Source organism: Leguminivora glycinivorella, chromosome Z (assembly GCF_023078275.1).
Source record: "Leguminivora glycinivorella isolate SPB_JAAS2020 chromosome Z, LegGlyc_1.1, whole genome shotgun sequence".
NCBI classification, from domain to species: domain Eukaryota; kingdom Metazoa; phylum Arthropoda; class Insecta; order Lepidoptera; family Tortricidae; genus Leguminivora; species Leguminivora glycinivorella.
Window position 1 is genome coordinate 19157536 of NC_062998.1, and position 12773 is coordinate 19170308.

The 12773-nt window shown below is 36.1% G+C and overlaps 1 protein-coding gene across 1 annotated transcript; it reads left to right on the plus strand.

Annotated features, from left to right (window-relative positions):
- The first annotated feature begins 10594 nt into the window (after nucleotides 1–10594).
- Nucleotides 10595–11651, plus strand: LOC125241759 (MRN complex-interacting protein). The gene is made up of 2 exons (XM_048150375.1): nucleotides 10595–10729; nucleotides 10868–11651. Exons 1-2 carry the CDS (start codon nucleotides 10679–10681, stop codon nucleotides 11576–11578), a joined length of 762 nt encoding a protein of 253 aa, XP_048006332.1. The 5' UTR covers nucleotides 10595–10678; the 3' UTR covers nucleotides 11579–11651.
- The last annotated feature ends 1122 nt before the right edge of the window (nucleotides 11652–12773 follow it).

Below are 12773 nucleotides of genomic sequence, written 5' to 3' on the forward strand. Positions count from 1 at the left end.
AAATCATCATTTATAAGTAAAATGTTCCAGCCCGTTTAAGACATCAAGTTAAAATTTGTATGAAATTACTGCACTCTTGTGGATAAAATGCAATTTTGCTATCTATTTTGAGAGCCTTTACCAGTTGGGGTGGTGAAAACTATTTTTTCAGTACAGATGGTGTTTTTTTTACGCACTAGTGCGAGAAGTGGTTCATTATATGCTAGGTCGAAACTTTGGAGGCTCATCTGTACTGAAAAACGTCGTACGATACACGTGCGAAAAGGAAATTCGCAACTCGTGTCGATTTAAAACACTCCCTTCGGTCGTGTTTTAATTTATCGCCACTCGTTTCGAACTTCCTTTTTTACGCACTTGTATCGTAATGTACTATTTTATTTCAATTTGTGACTTAAGTTGACACTAAACTAGGCTAACACATAAGCGCACTCGTTAAATTGAATTCTTTATAAAAATCTATAGAAATACGGTTATTATGGTAATATACGGGTTGTATTCGGAAATAATGAACGGAGCCTACAATATCAAATTAAAAATATAATATAAAACTATCTTCATATTAGGTACCTATATATACAATGTAAAATGGAAGAGAAGTCGAGAACCGGGCTTTCTAAGTTCGTATTATTTACGGCGGTAGGTAACTCTACAACCATAAATGCCCTTTTGACCCTATTCGAACGATTTCATTTAAGTATAACTCGGATTACGAGATCATGCTTTAGCGTGCATATTGTAATAACTTCTTCCTGTTTTCGGTATAATAGAAGTGTATTTTAGTAACTATTTTAATGATCTTCCAAAGTAATAAAGGTAAATGAAGTACTTACTTATAAAAATAATACCTTTAACCAATTTGATTGAACTTACTTTTCAAAAATGAAAAGGGTTAGCCGGGTAACCATAGTGAAACTGCCCTAAGCGAAAAATCTGATTTCCTTTTACTGGATTGTATACCTATGTATATCTAGTGCTTTCACCAAATATCAGGCCTCAAATGAATTAGATTTAAAAAAAAAATGCAAAAAAAGGAAAAACATTTTTATTTTATTTTAGCCAAAGTACTTATCCGATTTCTTTGTAATTTGGATATGTTGTATATACAATTAAGGTCAATTTCTAAAAAATTAAAAAAAAAGAAAAATAATACTTGCGAGATAGCGACAGTTACCAAATTTACATATTTTGTGTATAATTTAATAATGTTTGACATATATTTTTTTCTAAAATAAAAATCGGGATTAACAGTGTGAAAAAATCGGATTTGTGACCCATACATTGTTTTCATTCAAAATAACTTGTACGTGATTCCACTAGAACGTTTTATTCCCAACGTATTTTGAATTTAGAACGCGAGTAATATAATTAAACTGAGAGCGAACCATAAACTCCTTGGCTGTATGCGGCTGGGCGTGCGGCATTCGAATGATTAAAAAAAATAATTTTTAAGAAAAAAAAACCGTCGCCTTTCGGGTTCTGGTAAAAGCTACTTGCGAATGTTGGATTATGTAGAAATGTATAAGTATTTTTTAAAACTGCTTTTAATGCTTTAATTATTAGATGGCAACACAAATGAATATACGTATAACGTTAAGGTTTGAGGAGTTTCCTCAATTCCTCATGAATCCGATTATATTATAAGAAATCGAAGCTTGACAAACTTTGACTTCAAAACGTATGCTTAACAAACATAACTAAATAAATGTCACTGTTCTGAACTTAAATGCATGCTTTTCTTATAAAAATACCAAAGTCACTATAAGCGTGTCGTTCAGATTTGAGGAGTTCGGTTCTGACCATCATCAGAAATTCCACTGCACCAAATGTCACTATTCTGGACGAAAGTGCATGCTGTTCTTATAAAAATGGCAAAGTCACTATAAGCGTGCCGTTCAGATTTGAGGAGTTTGGTTCTGGCCATCATCAGCAGTTCCACTGCACCAAATGTCACTGTTCTGGACGAAAGTGCATGCTGTTCTTATAAAAATACCAAAGTCACTATAAGCGTGCCGTTCAGATTTGAGGAGTTCGGTTCTGACCATCATCAGAAATTCCACTGCACCAAATGTCACTGTTCTGGACGAAAGTGCATGCTGTTCGTATAAAAATACCAAAGTCACTATAAGCGTGCCGTTCAGATTTGAAGAGTTCCGTTCTGGCCATCATCAGCAGTTCCACTGCACCAAATGTCACTGTTCCGTACCTAAATGCATGCTGTTCCTTTAAAAACACAAAAATCACCATATGTATGCCTTTCAGATTTGAGGAGTTCCCTCGATTTCTCCAGGATCCCAACATCAGAACTGGGTTCTGAGAAAAATGGGACCAATCTGTATGCATATACATTCAATCAAAAAAAAAATTTTCAAAATCGGTCCAGTAACGACGGAGATATCGAGGAACAAACATAAAAAAAAAAAAAAAAAAAAAAAAAAAAAAACATACAGACGACTTGATAACCGTCCTTCTTGAGATATGAGGCGACGGTTAATAAAAGGCGGAAACGGGCAAATAGGCACGAATAGTACTGAGTGCTAATTATCGAAAGATGTCTGTTTCTTTGATAAATAAAAAAAACCGGTCAAGAGCGTGTCGGGCCACGCTCAGTGTAGGGTTCCGTAGTTTTCCGTATTTTTCTCAAAAACTACTGAACCTATCAAGTTCAAAACAATTTTCCTAGAAAGTCTTTATAAAGTTCTACTTTTGTGATTTTTTTCATATTTTTTAAACTTATGGTTCAAAAGTTAGAGGGAAGGGGACGCACTTTTTTTTCCTTTAGGAGCGATTATTTCCGAAAATATTAATATTATCAAAAAACTTAGTAAACCCTTATTCATTTTTAAATACCTATCCAACAATATATCACACGTTGGGGTTGGAATGAAAAAAAAATATCAGCCCCCACTTTACATGTAAGGGGGGTACCCTAATAAAACATTTTTTTCCATTTTTTATTTTGCACTTTGTTGGCGTGATTGATATACACATTGGTAGCAAATTTCAGCTTTCTAGTGCTAACGGTTACTGAGATTATCCGCGGACGGACGGACCAACGGACAGACAGACATGGCGAAACTATAAGGGTTCCTAGTTGACTACGGAACCCTAAAAACGAAGTTTTGAAATAGTACATTACGATACAAGTGCGTAAAAAAGGAAGTTTTTTTAGAAATTGACCTTAATTGTATATACAACATAATATCCAAATTACAAAGAAATCGGATAAATACTTTGGCTAAAATAAAATAAAAATGTTTTTCCTTTTCTGCATTTTTTTTTTAAATCTAATACATTTGAGGCCTGATATTTGGTGAAAGCACTACATATACATAGGTATACAATCCAGTAAAAGGAAATCAGTTTTTTCGCTTAGGGCAGTTTCACTATGGTTTGGTTACCCGGCTATACCCTTTAATAAACAATCCATATCCATTTTCATACCCTATCTGTAGGTCCTATTAGCAAATTCTTATCGTTAAGGTTCTACCCCTGGCTATTGTTACGTTAAACTTATAGATATTAGGTACATTAGTTTCTATTCTGCTAAGGCATGGTCACGTTACAGGGTATTTATAGGTGCCTACCTATTTGTTACCATTAACGTAAATGTTTCTGTTAAACAGGTTGATTTTTATTGTTATTTTGTTATTAGCTACTGCCACAGTATAATAAAGAGTACTATCGTACAGTATGGCCACTCCCGCTCCCCGCTGAAAGTGCCGCCCACCCTCTCTCGGTTACCTGACAGTTCCCGCCTGTCAAAAACGCGAACAGTCGACCTGTCATATTTCACTCATACAAGCATAGTACAGTCGCCATCAGATAAATAAGAGCGCCCGAGGTACTCAAAAATATCTGAACACGCCTCTAACGCCTAGGCAATAGAGGCGTGTTCAGATATTTTTGAGTACCTCGGGCGCTCTTATATATCTGATGGCGACTGTACGCGTTCGCCTACACGAGCTTAGACTGTGTGCTAGGAACGCGCCACTTTCATATATTTGATCGCCAGTGTCCGCGGTGTGCTACTGCTACATACACGCAAGTAGGTATATTGTATACCGTAAATAACGAACATACCTATATTTAAAACGTAAAATACTTTTATTTACTCAGTAATTTACCGTAGGTATAATTATCAGTATTAAATGTAAACAGACCTAACATACAACTTACAAGTATTGTAATTTTACGAAGTTTGTGAGAAATAAACACTTGTTTACCTATAGATACGAAATCTGTGATTAATGTGGCTAAAATAAATGAATTATTAACTAAGTGACTAATTTAATTACACTGTAATGTACTTATGGTTAAAATCTTGAAGCAGCAGGCAGTTAGTTATCTATTAGGGATTGTGGAGAAATCAGTGAACATATAATAATTAAGTACTTAATACTTAATGAGTTTTCACTTTTTCCCGATGAGGACCTAAAATAAGTACTTACATTTTGAAAAGTTATGACATTGTTTTTTACAAAACTGAGAATACGAATTCAAGACCCAATCCATCCAATGTCAGTATACGATTATCTTCAGGTCCGAGATTGACGATTTGTTAGTCTGTCTAGATCTATGCGCACGTCAGTGCACAGGCCAAGTTCCAGCAACAGGCTGCTAGCATGCCGTGCACTCAGGGCCGGATTAAGGGTAGAGCGAGTGGAGCGGCCGCTCTAGGCGCCACATGGTAAGGGGGCGCCAAAATCGAGAATGTGGAAAAATCCATACAAAAAAATTATACGTTGCGTGGGCGCGCACATATCACAAAATGGCGAGAGGAGTCGGGAATTAATCCACTATTGAAAATCTAGATTTGTAATTCAGATTAAGTGGAAAGTTGCACCACATTGCCAACATATACCAACATTCATAAGGGCGATGTTGCTAGGGCGCCGTAAAAGCAGGATCTAGAATCCTCCTTTTACGGCGCCCTGGCAACGAGCCCTTGACCAGCCACATTGTTGTACGGCGAACGACTAAGTAACGTCGCTATCCAAATGCTATAATAATAGTCTACCCGATAGTCCAAAGCGGAGTTCCTCATAAAGCCAAAGGCGCAAAACGTTTCAGAGAGGCGCAATTTTGTGAGTCACAGCAGATGGTGAGCGAACTTCAAAGCACTTAGTGGCAAAATAACGAAATAGGCATCTCGACGGTGACGATCGAGTCCGCAGTTAAGCTCTTAATTAACTCTTAGTATTATAAAAATAATAGTGATGGCGAAATATATTAAGGCCTAAAAGTCGGGAACATAGGCGCCCTGTGAAGTCAAAATACCCCAAAATACGTCAAAAACCGCAGTTCTGCAGAATATAAAAGCATGAAAGTTCGGGGATTCCCCGCTGGCGGGTTGAGTCTTAATAAATCGAGTAAAAAAATCGCGCTGGCTTTGCTCGCGCCTACTGTTTATATGTTCTCTTTTAGTTACTTTGAAAAAATCCGAATCTGCTTTCCTGACTTAGCCACTATAGTGCTCTATTTTGTTTGTTATTTTATGTATTTACATTATGATATCCACGTTCAGCCACACGTAACTATACTAGGGTGCGACTACGAAAGTTTAACCATTTGTCCCTTTCGTACTCTGTATCTGTATGACGAAATCCATAAATTCTGTATTGCGTTAATCTTCAAATTATGGCATTACTATGAAAAAAATTTCGCGCTCGCTGCGCTCGCGATTTATTTTCCTACGTGAAATCAAACCTTACCAAGGGGCGCCGAAACTGAAACTCGCTCTACCCTGATCGAGTGCACGGGCCGGCGCTGCGTGCACTATTTACACGAACCGTTTCGACCCCCACTTTTGACCCCCCTTTAGCTCAGTGCTTATTGCAAGTACACAGGTAAAATGATACCTACGTACTTAATCTAATCATGTACTGTAGTACTAAAGCAGTATGCCAAATTTCATATATATAGCTTCAGTAGATTCTGAAATATGATCCTGTGAAAACAGCTAATTTTGACACGGACTGATTGACTGACTCACTCACTCACTCACTCACTGACCGGTAATCAAAACCTTTCTTCCACTTCTAATTGTCCTAACGTTATGAAATTTGGCACACAGTTGGTGGTTTAATTATATGTAGATTAAGAAAAAACTAAGAAATTTAAGAAATCAGTCAAGCGTGAGTTGACTCAATCTAATATCGAATTTTTAATAAAAATATTTATGAAACAGTGATACAATGAGAATACGACCCCCTCATGTTATGAAACATGACACAAAAAAATAGGTACGATTTCTTGAAAAAAAGTTTTGAGATCCTACCAAAAACAAAAGGTTCAAAAGGGGGCCAAGTTCCTATCGGCTAAATGTTCCCCTAAAAAAGGGCTGTATTTTTTATTATACTTCGTCGGTGGCAAACAAGCATACGGTCCCCCTGATGAAAAGCGGTCACCGTCACCTATGGACGCCTGCAACGGAGTGTCACATGCGCGTTCCCAACCCATTAGAAACTTGTACACTCCTTCTTGCTGTGTTAGGTATATACCTAATTACCTATACATAAAAAAAGAGTGTAGTTACAAGTTCCAAGGAGGGTTCGGGTTGCCGACGACTCAAAGGACAATAAACGGAACAAATTAGTTCCGTAGGTTCTTCCGACACCAGCACACCGCACCCTCTTTGAGCTCTGGCAGCCTTACTCACCGGCAGGAACACAACACTATGAGTAGGGTCTAGTGCTATTTGGCTACTTGGTTAAAAATATCTAAACTTATAATACTTCTAAATTTGAACTTGGCAGGTTTTCGTGTTGTACGTAACACTTGATTAATTGTATAATTAAATTAACCTATCTATATAATTAATTTAACCTGCCAAGTTCAAATTTAGAAGTATTATAAGATTATAAATGTATTACAACTTTACAACTATACCATATTTTAAGTTGCATATAAACTTGGCATTGGATTGGATTTCAACCCTTTTTAGGGTAACAATTAGCCGATAGGAACTTGGCCCCCTTTTTAACAGGTATGTTTTTGGTGGGATATTACATTTCCATTACTAAAAAACCGCGGCAAGATACTTCAAAACAAAAAAAGGCGCGAAATTTCGATTATCTATGGAATGATTATATTTTAATTTTGCAGCTTTTTTCTTGTAACATGTAATGGCCCCTGTACACACATGGCCAACGGTTCCACCAGCCCTTTGTGAAACCCCTTGGCCAAGATAAGAGCCGCTGTTTACACATTGGCGAACCAATCACTTGGCATTGGCTCTTCATGAAAGATGGACGTGGAATGGAAAAGTCTAGGAAATTCTAGATCATAGACATTGACAGAAAAATTTGATTAAAAAATAATAACCCCGTAGTAAAATTAAATTATTTGAAATATGTATTAACAATTTTTTTAATATTATGATAAGAACATTTATCTTTTTTAGGAAATACATTAAATATTTGCAAGGTTATTTTATTTCCTAAAATCTACACTATTATTGACATAGATAAACTTATTATTTTCGTAAATATTTCACTACCGTCCTCTCTGACGGCTGACGACCAACTGAATGAAGCGCCAACGTGTAAACGCAGTTGGCCATTGGCGCCAAGATCCTTTGATGTGTGGACAAAAAAAAACCGACACGAATCGGTTGGCCGGCAAGCGCAAGCGCCAACTGCCAACTTACGGCCAAGTAGCCCTCTACACACATGGCCAAGGGGGTTGGTGGAACTGTTGGCCATGTGTGTACAGCGGCCATAATGGGAACGACCGACATAACAATAGTAAACTGTACAGTACAACAAGGGCATATAGTGACCCATTTTTTCCCGAAGCAATTTTTAAGCAGAATTTTTTAAGAAGTAAATAGTATACGATGGTAAAAATTTACATTTATGCCCTTGTTGTACACTCTGCTTTTCACTTCTATTGCGAGGAAAATAATTATATTTTCACCACACCAACTGATAAAGGCTTACTTTGCTATTCGAAAACAGATAGCAAAATTGCATTTTATCCACAAGAGTGCAAAGTAATCACATACAAATTTTAACTTGATATCTTGAACAGGCTAGTAGAATTTACCAATAAATGATGTTTTTGAATCATACATATTTAATAAATTGATAGATTTGATTTAAGTAGTTTGATGTTTTATAGCCAGTAATTTGTTAGTGTTGATATGGTGAAAAATTTTGTGTTTCACTCGGCGGCAAAGTTTGTTTAACCTTCGTGCCTTGAAACACTCGCAACGCTCAAGATTCCACTTTTGAACCACTCGCTACGCTCGCGATTCAATATTGGAATCTTTCGCTTGCTCGGGTATCAATATTGGCACGTGCGGTTAAACAACAACTTTGCCCCCTTGTAAAACAAATAATTATTTTCACGGCAATTTACACCACGAAATTGTCGTAAAGCGAAAGAACATACACCACCGACGACCGGTCTGGCTCAGTCGGTAGTGACCCTGCCTGCTGAGCCGCGATCCCAGGTTCGAATCCCGGTAAAGGTATTTGTGTGGTAAGCACAGATATTTGTTCCTGAGTCATGGATGTTTTCTATGTATATAAGTATGTACTTATTCATCTATTTAAGTATGTATATCATCGCTTAGCACCCATAGTACAAGCTTTGCTTAGTTTCGGGCTAAGTTGATCTGTGTAAGGTGTCCCCCAATATTTATTTATTTATTTATTAATTCCCGCCAACTAATTTTTTCATCATTTTCAACATGTGATCAGAGTTTCAGACGCTTGGTTTTCTGCCAAGTCAAACATTTCGGTGCATTTATGAACGATAATCGACTCCTACTTTCTGTGATTTACTAAATTTAATGACAGAAAGTACAGAATTCTAATAAATAGTAGCAAAAGTTAAATAATATAGTTTTGTCATCTACACATTTACACAAAGAGTCGTGGAGTGTATTCATGTATTGGACCTTGCTCTTGACTTTCATATAACAGACTATAGTGAGAAATTGATTTGTCCGGCTATAGGAACTTACATTTTGACGTGATAACGTCTAAATAACTCGTTACTACGGGCTGCATGCACGAAAAAGATGACGTCATTGTCCCGTTCCTCAAGGCCACCAAGCAAGAGCAAGTGGTTTGTGTATGGACGGTTAGGGTATAAGCAAAAGGGGCCCGATTTTAGGACTTAGAAAATTTTTGTTAAAATTTTTTGTTAAAAATTATTATTTTTGAGTGTTTGTAATTTAAAAACATGAAAGATTGCATTAAAATAAGCATCTTTTATAATGAAGTTGCTTGAAAAACCTACTTATTTAGGAGTTAGAGCAGTACGAAGTTGCGAATTTTCCCAAAGTATTTACTAAGGCGCCAGAGACAGAAAATTTACGATGATTTTTTTTACCAATATAACATATGTTAATATTGACACAGAATATATAATAGTACAAGTACAGAAGGCTCACTACTTTGATGTTCACGAAATGCCGCCTTTTTAAATGCCTACAAAATTCTAACAAAGAAACGAGCCGCACGTGCGCAGCGTCGGTCGATAGGGTTGCCTATGGATTAAAACGAATTAATACTTACTCAGATAAAATGTTATACTATTATAGTCAAGTATTGGGTACTCTAGATATATATACAGTATTTATATATTTTTGTTTAAGTCAATAAAAGTCACGAAAAAGTTCAATAAGGTTTGTGATATTGGATCACAAACCTTATTGAACTTTTTCGTGTGACTTAATCAATAGATGATATAATTATGTAAGATTGTCCTATTTTATTTGCGATGTCTATTTAATTAAGCATTATTAATCATTCCACATGCGGACATCGCATATGAACCTTAAAAAAAACTCGCTACGTAAAGTAACAATAGAAAGTACGAACGTGCGTTCCGTGAGAACGCGCACCACCCCTGATTAGGCCGCGAACTCGCGGCCGCCAGCATGTACTTGTAGCGCAGCGATAGAATCGCGGAGTGAGCCGCCCCTGATATTGATAAATCATATAGAACACGTTTAAATAAAGATGTTTTGTTATATAATTTTTTTCTTTTCCATTAATATTTACTGAGATATTAGGGTTCTAAGATTAGTAAATGGCACTAGCACTTAAATAAAATTAACGCGTGTCTCGCAAACGGTCTAGGATACAAAATGACAGGTTCGTTGGGTATCTTCAAACGGCTGAAGGCCAAACTGCACAGAATAGAAGCCCCGCGTAAGCGGGGCTCCGTCGATATCGCTTTCTGTCTCTGGCGCCTTAGTAATGCTACGGGAAAATTTTGCAACTTTGCACCACTCTAACTCCTAAATTAGTAGGTTTTTAAAAAAACTTTAATTTATAAAAGATGCTTATTTTAATGCATTCTTTCAAATAAGAACAAAAAAACGTGAAAAAGGTCCCAGAATCGGGCCCCTTTTGCTATACTCTGACCGCCCCTGTCTATACTACTGTAATGTTTGACGTTATCACGTTAAACTACCGTCCGTAAACCGACTTTACAGACAACCAATTTTTTAACGTTCAATCATCTATTACCTAGTATTTTTGAACGTATCTAAATTTTCCGTTAAATGTCAAGAATCTTGGTATATAAGATTCTTGTTAAATGTCAATTTTGTCAGTGACATTACTGACATTGACATTCGATGATTTTACCGGTCGAAAGTGGAGTATATCTTTGTTTTGTATTTTGTACATAAATAACAAACACACTTTTTAAACTAAATATGCCTCAAACTTTTCAAGTGCTGCGGTGTTACAAATGCGAGGTGTTCCAAGTGAGTAATAAAATACTTATTGTAAAGTAAATTCGTAGTCAAGTCGCAAATTTATAATGAATACGAATTCATGTCTCAGAACATAATAATTATTATCTTTGATTCGTGTTACTACTTTAGATATTTTTATTTTTAAAGGTACATCCAACTAAGAAAGCTAACAAATGGAAGTGTAAACTATGTAATGAGAAACAATCTACTAAACGGTTTTATGGTTTGGGCACAGGCAAAGAGTGCCGGTTACATGTCCAGAAACTCAATGGGATCAGAGGTGACATTGATGCGCGTAGTTACGAGTATGAATCTGATGCCAGTAGCCCCAGTCATATAACAGAAGGCCCAGAATCTGAACCAAATGAAATTACACATTGTTCAGTTGCCAAGAAAAGTAAATGGCTGGATTATGTAGACAATCAGGAAAACTCATTTACTGACGAAAATGAAATAACGATGTTAAACAATACTGAAGTTGTATTGGAATTACCAAAAAAGCTTCCAAGGAAATCCTATAAAATGACTAGAGTGCAGAGTAAGTTTGAAACTGAAACTTTAAAACCTTCAACATTATCAAATGATTATAAAATGAGTAATGAGATAACATCCGAGGATAAAGCCAAATCATTTATTAATACTGACACGGCTGATACATTCCATGGTGTACCAAAACCTCCAAAAATTACTAATTCCAAATGGGCAAAATTTGTAGAATACCCACTAACCCAAAATTCAGAGGATGAACATAAAGAGATTCCAATTACAGATAACAATAGCCTACTTTCTGTCAAGTCTCTCAACTCTATGTTTCCATTACTGGAAGATGAGGAACTTGATTCGGTACTGGATCTGTAGTACAACATACTTTAATATCTTGTAAGAACAGTTTTGCATTTTGATACAGGATCAATAAAGAAACATAGTGTAATTTCTAATGTTTTATTATGAAAACCAATACACATTTCATCACAATGGCAACAGTATATTATCACTTAAATATTCCTACAAGATAAATAGCATACTTCCTACCACACATACTGACTGATTCAATAACATTATGTTTAGAGGAGCTTTGGCTAGTTGACAGTGTACTGGCCAGGAGCTCCTCTCAATACTAAGTGTGTCTACATTGCTGCAGCAATTGTGACATCATAATAAATTGCTACCTCAGGATAATATTAGAGAGAGCCGGCACTAACATTCTCCAGCTCATTATAAAATGTTGGATATTTCTTGACTTCATATATTTTTTATATTTCTCTCCAGTGTGGCTGCTGACAGAAGCGGGTTTAGGTAAAGAGGAGTTGGAAATATTTTAAAATTCATCCAACAACTTAAAGGAGCATTTTTATATGTTTAACATGTTTGTGTTATAATTGAAATAAATAATTATATATAAACGCTAAACACTGCTGCTTTCAGCACCCAACTGAACTAACATACATAACAGAAACAATGCATTATAAGTCATAAAAATAAAACAATCATATCACGTCACTCTTATCAAATATTATCATATACATGTTTTTTCTAACACATCTGAATACATGTAGGTATATTTTTTATGAATTTACCATATAATGCGAGTTTATGCTGCCAGCGTTTTTTTTTTATAGAAAGGAAACAAAAATTCCGATTAAAGCTAACAATTGGAAAGATCAGGAAACTAACAATTATGTTCTTATCTTAAATACAACTGACTCTCTCTCTCCATTTATTATACATACCGGCACTGGGTAAAGGGAATACTGGGCAGAAAAGATGTTTAAATAAACTTCTATTTAACATAGTTGTTTGATAAGAAAGCTTGCAGAGCCTCAATTGCATCATTCAGTGTCACTAACATATTGTAGCAATTTGGAACAGTAATACTTAAATTATTATTATCGCCGACGATATAGTCTTGTTTTCCTCTACTTCATCCGAGCTACGTCACATGCTAGAAGACCTTAGCAACGCAAGCCTCGAAGTTGGACTGAAGATGAATATGTCAAAGACTAAGGTCATGACGAACAGCACAGAACGTAGGATTGAGATAAACGGAGAACAC